This window comes from Mustela lutreola, chromosome 1, assembly GCF_030435805.1.
Source record: "Mustela lutreola isolate mMusLut2 chromosome 1, mMusLut2.pri, whole genome shotgun sequence".
Taxonomy (NCBI): domain Eukaryota; kingdom Metazoa; phylum Chordata; class Mammalia; order Carnivora; family Mustelidae; genus Mustela; species Mustela lutreola.
Window position 1 is genome coordinate 153,643,883 of NC_081290.1, and position 10,118 is coordinate 153,654,000.

A 10,118-nucleotide genomic window follows, 5' to 3' on the forward strand; every position below is an offset into this window, starting at 1 on the left:
ATGCTTGCAAAAAATGTGACAAATGATATGTTTTATTAGATACAGATATTGGATTCAGCAGATGAAATATTAGATTAGACCACTTACCCTAGTTTTCCCAATAACTGTATATTCTCAATATACAAACTGGCCTAAGAATAACAATGTTCCCTCCATACATGACAAAGAGAAATACATGATATGCCATCACCTGGCCTCCCAGACTCAGATAAAGGCAGCAGCTGAAAGCACCTGTCTTCATGGGCATTGACACCAGGAGCAGCCACCACTCCAGCTTTCCTTGGTGTACAGCACGGACCAAATGCTCTCCATGCATTATACTTCATTTGCACAGTAACCCAGTGAGGATGGGTATTCTGATCTCCATTTTTCAGATGAGGAAATCTGAAGCTTAGAGAAAGAAATGTGCCTAATGGCCCCAAGCAAAAATCAGAGCTTCTATACAAACCAAGGTTCAACTGATGTCAAAGCTTATACTTTTATTGTTTTTAAGATTTTTATTTATTTATTTGGCAGATCACAAGTAGGCAGAGAGGCAGGCAGAGAGAGGAGGAAGCAGGCTCCCCCACAGAGCAGAGAGCCCAACGAGGGGCTCAATCCCAGAACCCTGGGATCATGACCTGAGCCGAAGGCAGAGGCTTTAACCCACTGAGCCACCCAGGTGTCCCCAAAGCTTATACTCTTAATCCACAGTCATAATGATCTTGGGGAGGTCAACTGTACCCTTCACACACATGATCTATAGATACTCTTAGATCCTATACTATATAAATATTGTATACAATATATCATATATACTACATAATACTATAGATCCTTTGTCATTCAAATACCCTAAAGCCACATGACCCCTTCTCTGAACTTCCAGTATAAGTTATCTGCTTTTCTGGCATTTAACTTACATTCTTCTGTATTGCAGCCATTTACATCCATCTCTGATGTTATCTTTTTTCTTTTTTTTTTTCCTGATGTTTTCTATTAGACCATCATTTCCTTATGGCTCATATTTGTGTGATTCTTTTTTATGTTTCATTGCAAGAAGTAGAAAACACTGCACCCATAGCAAGTGTTCAGGAAACATGTGAATGAATGTATGAGTAAATTTGAAGAAAGAAAGGAAAAAAGAAATGAGGAAAGGAAGAAAGGAAGGAAGGAATACAATTAAGGGAACTGCTCTGAATCTCTTCATATTAAGAATTTTTTAATGCATATCAATAACAGTGTTAGGAACTCAAATTTATCACTGTAGGTCTTTTCTTTAAGATTTTATTTATTTATTTGAGAGAGCGAGAGAGAGCAACTGAGCGTACTCCTGTGCGCACACAAGAGAGGGCAGAGGCGGCATTCCGGGATAATGACCTGAGCCAAAGGCAGATGCTTAATCACCCCATCACTGTAAGGAAAATTACTGCAGAGATAGAGAACCTCAAAAGTTCACAAAACAAGAACACGAACCCCCAGAGTATATTGTGGCCAAGTGAGAAATTTGCAGGTCAAATGTCATTATTATTCACCTATGGCAGCAACCAAAGTACAGAATCTCACTATCAACAAGAGCCTGTAACTTAGTCCATCTTTTTGTTCCTTCCTTCCTTTTTCCCTCACTCCATCCCTTCTTTCTTTAAGAATGGCAGACTGCCATGTGCAGCAACCTCCTTTAGATGAGTTTGGAGTCTTAGAAGCTCGATTACCCTACATCCTCCTACAACGGACCTTGAGAGCTTGTTCAGAGGTTGCAAACTATTGCCTCTACTAATAAACAACATGCCAGATAATGAGCTTCGTTAACCAGTGTTCTGTGAGGCTGTTTACTGGTGTGTGCGTCATAACTCATGCCTCTATTCAGTGCTTGCCAGGGGGTTCGGAATAGGGCTTATAAGAAGGGGACATTTTTGAGAAAGAATAAGGCCACTCTTTGCAATAAGAACTACAACAGTTTATGTTACATATGTGTATACAGCAGACTAGAGGCCTTATACAAAAGATCCCCAAGGTCAGTTTCTTTTCCTTGCAGAAATGTCAGGTATCCTCAAACAATGGAGTAGGACAGGGTTTCCCCAATGAGGATGTTAAAGGGGGGAGGTCCCATTAAAATAAAAAAGGGCAAAAATGGGTGAAACAAAATTTAACAGTGTTCCATATTACGGACTTTCCCAGAATGTTTAATATGCAGATGTGTAGCTCCTCCCAGGGCAAAGCAGGCATGCCATGTTTCCCAAATTTATTTGATCAGAACCTTACTTCCCTGAAACACTCTCTGGCTCTAGTGCTGTAGAAGTTTCCAGGTTTGGGAAATCCTGGCAAGGAAAAAAGACTGTCACTGGTCTGTTCAGACTGGATCAAGATTTACATGTGCTTTGTTATTCTTATTACACAGTTACTCTGTGCTTAGAAGTCAGCTTTGCTAACCCTGTGTGCAAAACAGAACATAGCAGGCCTCACTGCTATCCTTTGAAAGGCTTGCTTACAAAGTTGGCATCTTGGCTGGGAACTTGGGTTTCAGGAGGGTTCCTGGCATTCTCAGAATTGAGGAAGGATTCACTATGCCTGTTTATACAAACAATATGGCTTATACTAAATACCTGGCTTTCCTTCTGGGAGTCTGGAATTTGGCACATGCCAAGCAGAGCCTGCCTACATGACCAGCCCCCAGTAAACATGACACCAGTCCCTAACTTCCGTGGTTTGCAACACTATACAAGTGCTGTCACAACTTGTACTGGGGCAATTAAGCATGTCCTGTGTAACCACACTGAAAGGGAACTCTGGAAGCTTGTGTCTGGTTTCCCTTGGACTTAGCTCCAGATATCTTTTCCATTTGCTGATTTCATTCTGTATCCTTTAACTGTAATAAATCTTCATCATGGCTGAGTACAACTTTCTGCTGAGTCCTGTATCTTGAATTTGAGCAAATCACTAAATCTGGGATGGTCTTGGGGATGCCTGACACTATATGGAACAGTAGTGTAAGAGTAGAATACCCTGAATCTGCAGATCACTACTTGGGATGATGTGTTTAACTATCCTCTAGCAAGGACTCCTCTTATTTAAAGATCTAACTATAGATGGTTCCATCAGGATGCTCTTGCAGTAGCCCCAATAAACAACTCTCCATACAACATCTGTAACACATTTGACTTTCCAATCACTCCATGCCTAATACCACCTGGCTTATGTCAGGATTCAGCTTACTCTGAAAGGTGTATTGAGTTCCAAGAGTAATGGGACAGAAGTTTTATCTTTTTTTTCTTTTTCAAAGGACACTTCAAGATATTCAAGAGCTCAAAATATACCATCCATGTACCATATATTGTTTTTTAAAAAAATTCAAGAATATATTCAAAATTAAGGAAACTGCAATATTAAATCTTAATAACATGAACATTAAAATCCATTAATCATAGTCTGACTTGACTACAAATATGATGATTGGAAGTACCAAAAACTGGTCTTAAGAAAGAAAGAATCTATGAAAAAAGTAATAACTTGATAAAAATCCAGGTCTGAAACTCCAGATGATGTAACGCCTGGGAAGTGAGATCAACAAATTAAATTCTTGTCTTACACAGGGGAGGTTTATGTAATCTAGATTTCTTGTCTTGCATAAGGGAGACCCAAGAAAATAACACTTGATAATTACAAAAACATTAAATAAAAATATTTCTGAGAAACAAAAAAAAACTTCTAGATTTTAAAAACAGGATAAGTGCCTATGGCAAAAAGAAAAGAAAACAAAGTATAGTCCATATGGCAATGGAAAACAGAGGAAACAGCATGCCTAATGAATTGAAAATTTTCACTAATGTTAAGTGAGGGAGAAAACAAAACTATACCTAAAGAATCACTCCAATTTTATAAACTATCAGAAAAAAATAATTGCAAGGGATTGAAAATATGAGACTAGGTCTTTTCTTTACTCCTATTTTCTTACTTCTTTTTTTAAAAAATATTTTATTTATTTATTTGACAGAGATCACAAGTAGGCAGAGAGGCAGGCAGAGAGAGAGAGAGAGAGAGGAGGAAAAAGCAGGCTCCCTGCGGAGCAGAAAGCCCGATGCGGGACTCCATCCCAGGACCTAAGATCATGACCTGAGCAGAAGGCAGAGATTTAACCCACTGAGTCACCCAGGTGCCCCTATTTTCTTACTTCTAAAATAAGAACACCAGTTCTGGGGTGCCTGGGAAGCTTAGTTGGTTGAGCATCTGACTCTTGGTTCTGGCTCAGGTCATGATCTCAGGGTCCCAAGTGCTCTGCACTCAGTAGGTAGTATGCTTGAGGTTCTCTCCCTCTCTCCTCCCTAAAATAAATAAACAAATCTATTTAAAAAATAAAATAAGAACACCAGTCCTAAAAATCCATCACAAGGGATGCCAAAGGCATAAACTTAGCATGTTATTTTAAAACATAACAAAATATATTATTATGGCAAAGATTTGAAAATTTGGAGTCACGGTGGGGAGAGAACTGAAATATTCCTTGAAATCTTGCAATTTGAATTACTGATGTCTACAAACAGCATTTCACATCTGTATAACAAGCATTTCATACTCTGAAATGTTTTCATGTTTGCCATCTCATTGATTTTTTTAAGAGAACCTAGTAATGAAGATAATAAAATAAGTTTTTTAATAGCTCTGCAGAAACTGATCATGGAAAGAGACATAAATGAATAGCAGAGCCAGGGCTAATGTGCATGCTGAATTAAGCATATATCACAGAAAATAAATCAGAAGAGATCCTAGCAGCCCAAGTTCCACAAATGAAGAAACAGAGCCCAGTCAGTCTAAAACATATTCTTCAAAAACAATAGGAAACTGCTGGCTCAGTGACAAAAAGGTAAAGACACAGAGATAACTACATTGAATTTGTCACTTTCTAGCTCAACCACTCAGGGCAAATTATTTTCCTCTAAACCTGGATTTTAGCCCTGTAAAATTGGAACGGTGCCTTCTCCCTTACGTTGTGTGCTCCCATTCTCCCACCTGCTTAGATAAGAGGATGCGGACAGCATTTATTTCACAGAATACTCGTGTGGCTGCTGTCGGTCTGTTAAAGCCAGCTGCTCCTGTTCATTGCACACTACACACTTTTCATGCCCAAAGCACGACTGCCATCTGGTGGCAGGCACCCTTAGCTACAGATACCGCTCAGAAGTCTGCCTCTGAAGAGAGGGAATGAAGGAGCTTCACAAAGTGAAGATAAAAGTCAAAGGCAAACTGAAGTAGGATGCGGCGCTGCAGCCAACACATCTGTCATGCAAGAATGTTAACAATGCCAACTAAGTCCAAACCGCCCGTCTTACTTAGAATCACTCATTAGTCCTGCATCCCCTAACAAAGGCTAATTTCTTGTGTTTGATGCTTCTAAACCCCTTGCTTTTCTTTCTCCGGGTTCAATACATCTTCGAGAACGGAATTTCACTGCCTGAAGAGATTCTGTGGCCCAACCGCCTCTTTTTAACCAGAGGAGGCCAAAGCCCGACGAAGTTGAAGGAACAGCTCAGGGTTTGCCCGGTCGGCGTCCTGGCTCCCATTCGAACCACCGCGCGCGGGCCCAGATCTGAGCGTAAGGACAAGAGTCCCACGTGGACACTCGCAGCCTCTTTCACTAGTAGACGGGTAGCTAACTTCCGGGAAAGGCTGGGCTGGGTATCTCCGCGGCAGGCAGGGCGAGCCCAACGCGGCTTCCCCGTTCCCCGGCATCCCCCGCGGCCCCCCCCCTCCGCGACGCGCCGGCGACCCGCACCCCGCGCCACTCGGTCCCGCCGGGCGGGTCACCTGGAACCTTCACCCTCGCGCCCTCCACTCACGCTCAGCCAGCATCGACATGTCGAGAACCTGGGGCGCCTCGAGCGTCCGGACCTGAGCGGTGGCGGCTATCGACCTGCCAGCGGCTACCGAGCTGCCAGCTCCCGGCAAAGTTAAAACCACCGGACTCGCAAACCAGGTGGACAGGAGCGGCCAGGGCGCGTGCTGGTGACGTCAATTACGTGCGACCGGCTCTGGACCACGTGGGGGCGAGTGGGCGGGACGCGAACGTTCTAGGGGCGGGGCGAAGGAGTTCTGGGAAGGGAGGGAGCGCGGACGCCGTGGGGAAGAGGTCGGAGGTCTCCAAATCTAAAGCCGGTGGACAGAAGGGTATGGGTTCATTCGCTTGAGCAAGTTCCTGTACTAAATGATTGGCCATACTTAAACCCTTTCTGAGAGTGGGTGCCACAGGGCAAGCGCTCAGTGGGGTTACCTGTATCAGTCTCAGTATTGATTACTAAATGTCAAGCATGGTTTCGGGAAATAAAACAGGAACTCTACCCTCTGTTAGCTCACAGTCTCGGGGAAAGAGATATGTAAACAACAGCCTTTAGGGCTGTCAGCGTTTTAAAACGGTGTGTATGAGGAGTTTGACAAACTCTCCTGGAGGGGAAGACCTTGCACTGTGGTGTCCTACCTATCTTAATGTCCTACCTCTGCCCTGTGAGAGAGACAAATAGGTCAAGTAGCTATATATCTACCTATCTATCTGTGGGATCCCAAGTTAAGAAGATAACAAAATGTGGCAAAAATTTTGTCTCTAACATGATGTCTTCAACAAGACTAAGTTGTTTTGTTTCTTCTCTTATATCGTGCATTCTGGAACTTTGCCTTTGTCGTAATCATCTCTCTATCCATACCAACACCTAGCAAAATAATTTGAGTATGGCAGGGGCTCTATAGCCATTTGTGAATTTTAACGGAAGTGTCTCAGTCTCCAGGGGAGTTCTAATTAAATTCTGGTGATGAGAATCTTAGAAAGGACATCTTCTTGTACATGTGACTCTCCAGCAAACTTCAGGTGATAGTATAGATAGAAGTTTTTCCCCTCATAAGTAGAACATAAAGAGAGCAGCCAGGTACCACAAAAAGCTGTATGAAGGATTAGATTCCTGTTCTAGATGAATTTGCCCTTTAATAAGGAGTCAGGCAAGCAAAGTTAACTTCTCTAGTTTCATAAAAAATCAGAAAAAAAGAAACAAAAGAAATTGTTACTGCTTGTTGAAACAAAAGCAGTAGTTACTGCTATTGGTGAATACCCAGGAGCTGGGGGAATTGAGGAGAGGAAAAATTAATGGAATATTTATACCTAAGTCAGGGAGCCCATAAGTTGTGCCACAGAAAACAAGATGAAGGTAGGGAGTTGGACTCTAAGTTGGACTTAGAAAGGCAGGGTCATCCAGATCTTTGGATAATTAGTTGATCTGTTTGATGAGGCCAGAGAAAATAAAAGATAGTTACATGAGTGTGGAAAATAGTGAATTGAAAAGAAAGTAAAAATTTTCAAGCACCACATTTGTTGGTATGTGATTGTAGGAAGACCATTTTGTCTTTTGGATGGTCAGAAAGATTGAGACAAGTTTGTAACACTGTTGCCATGTTCCAGGTGATAAATGGTCAAAACTAAACTAAGATTGTCAAGTGCGGCAGTGAATGGCAAGGATTGGTTGTGCCTTATGATGTGGTGAGCTCCCTTTCCTGGAAATGTTCAGTTAGAGGCTGCAAAATAATCCTAGAGAAGGTATTCTGCATTTGGGTGAGTGCAGGATAGACTAATGATGTCCTAGGTTTGTTCCAACTCCAGCATTTCTTGTGCCTACGAAAAAAAACTGTGAGGATTATCTATTGAAAAAAAAAAAGCTACTGTCAAGTGTTGGGTTTTAGGAAAATACATAGAATCCTATTTATATGTTTTAAGTTGTCAGCTGGGAATGAATATTGTTCTTTTAAAAATAAGGTGATTCAATGTAAGGCATTCAGTTTTATTCTTCAGTCTCTTTCTTGGCAGACCCTCTCAGAGCAGTGCTTCTCAACCTTTAATGTGCATGTGAATCATCTTAAGATTTTACTAAGATGTAGTTTCGGGTTCATCAGGTCTAGGATGAGACCAGTAATTCTGCATTTCTAATAAGCTTCCAAGGATGTGGGTGCTGATGATCCACAGACTTGACTTTGTGCAGCAGGCCATCAAACAACCAAAAGTAAAGTACACTGTGGTTAAAATACACTTTTTTCTTCTGTTCAAGAAAAGTCCTTTATAAAGAAAACCTTTAGGTAAGGCTGACAAATGCTTTCAGTATACTCTAAAGACCTGAACCTAAGAGGTACTTGGTTTTGACTTAGTTCCCTGCCTTCAGTCAAGCAAAGACCAAGATCAGAGACAGATGATTGCTACTTCTTTTCTTTAGCTCTGGCAAATCACAATCAGTCCTCCTCCCCTGGCCCCGCCACTGCACACACACAATTAGAAAAGCTCATTACACATTCTCTACAAATGCAAAAAAGAATTCTCATACGTTGTACTACATCTTTACCCTATATGTCAGATATATCACTAAAAATTTTTAAATATTTTTTAAAGTTTTTATTTTATTTTATTTATTTGACAGAGAAAGAGAGAGAGAGAGATCACAAGTAGGCAGGGAAGCAGGCAGAGGGGGAGGGGGGAAGCAGGCTTCCCGCTGAGCAAAAAGCCCAATGGGGGCTCTATCCCAGGACCCTGAGATCATGACCTGAGCCAAAGGCAGAGGCCTAACCCACTGAGCCACCCTGGTGCCCCATCACTAAAATTTTTATCTATAAAAGATATAGAACTGAATCTTGCTGGTTAAACTTAGCTCATTCCTAACAGGCACCAGGCTAGTACAGTGCAGGGAAGGGGGAAGCAAGGAGGGGGGAGTCTAAATTCTGCTACCAGCTTGCAGTGTGATCTTGGGCAAGTCATTCACCTCTTATGATATCACTGGTCCAATCATGAAAAAAGAATGATCACTGAGATTATTTCCAGGTCTGAAAGACATAAAATTAATCTGAAAAAGATAAGTGATATGAGCATTAATAGGAATAAAATATAACATTAAGGAGCTGAGATTTTGAAGCCAGACTTCCTAGGTTCAAATCTTAACTCTGTCACTTACTAGCTTTGGTAATCTACTGTGTATTTTGGTCAGATTATTTTACTGTCTCCTTCCTCTTTATGAAGAGGAACAATGAGATGATATATGTCAAGTACTTAAAATGGCTTGTGGCACATAGAAAGCACTCAATACAGTACTCAATAAAGTGCTGTTATAATTCTAAAGGAAATAGAGGTTAGAATGGTTACTTCAATAGATACTTATTGTTTCAGACATTGTGTCCACTGCTGGAGTTACAAAGGGGAACAAAACAGCATGACCCCTATCCTCATTGAATTTGCGTAGAAGACAGACATTAATCAAATAACCACATACATAAATATAAAATGAGATCTGAGATAAATGCTGGAGAGAGAGAGAGACATGAGGCTAGGACAGAATATAAGAGGGGATTTAACTTAGGAAAATTCAAGAAAGCTTCCTTATGGAAGTGAGAATTGTACAGCACACAGGAGGCCAAAGTCTCCACTGTCCTCTCCAAACTGAACCCAGAGAGTCTGGAACTTGAACAAACCTGGAGACTAACATCTGTAAGCAGTCAGTGGCCAATGTCTTCATCATCTGTGACCACATGTACACCGTCAGCAGCTACTCATCACCTGACGCCAGCTTTGCCTTTGGCATAGGCATGAGGCACAGCAAGGCTCTCCCCATATTACTGATGAACAATACAGCAGCCTCATTGACTACAAGCCACTGGAGAAGAAGCTCTTCGCTTGGGACAACTTCAACATGGTCACCTATGACATCAAGCATTCCAAGATGTGAAAAGCCTACCATATCTGGAAGGGCAACAGCAGGTAATGCTTAGGGCTCCTGAGGGGAGAGCCAGCCAGCCAGAGCCCATGCTGCTTTCGTCTGCTTTTTAAACTTTCATTATTAATCCAGAACAATCGATGTCTGTTATCACCATATCTGACTGTGTGGAAATAGCTGTTTGGGGGATTTAGAGAGTTTTACCATAGATATTCTTTTCTTCTTTCAACTTTTTGTTTGTTTGTTTGTTTGACAGATTGAGAGAGAGCGCACAAGCAGGAGGAGTGGCAGGCAAAGGGAGAGGGAAAAGCAGGCCCCCCCGAGGAGCAGGGAACCCAACATGGGGCCTGATCCCAGGACCCTGGAACCATGACCCGAGCTGAAGGCAGTCACCTAACCAACTGAGCCACCCAAAAT

The 10,118-nt window shown here is 41.9% G+C and overlaps 1 protein-coding gene and 1 pseudogene across 2 annotated transcripts in view; one reads left to right on the top strand and one right to left on the bottom strand.

The window, feature by feature from the left end:
- The window catches only part of PINX1 (PIN2 (TERF1) interacting telomerase inhibitor 1), an 85,172-nt gene extending 79,175 nt beyond the window's left edge, over nt 1–5,997 (bottom strand). The window contains exon 1 of one of the 2 annotated variants that reach the window (XM_059177216.1): nt 5,811–5,997. In XM_059177216.1, coding sequence (XP_059033199.1) covers nt 5,811–5,829 — 19 coding nt within the window. In that variant the 5' untranslated portion in view covers nt 5,830–5,997. Of the gene's footprint in view, nt 1–5,778 lie in introns of both variants that reach the window. The other variant, XM_059177223.1, reaches the window with a different exon arrangement.
- Nucleotides 5,998–8,095: 2,098 nt separating this feature from the next.
- Nucleotides 8,096–9,713, top strand: LOC131826937 (myocilin-like; annotated as a pseudogene).
- The last annotated feature ends 405 nt before the right edge of the window (nt 9,714–10,118 follow it).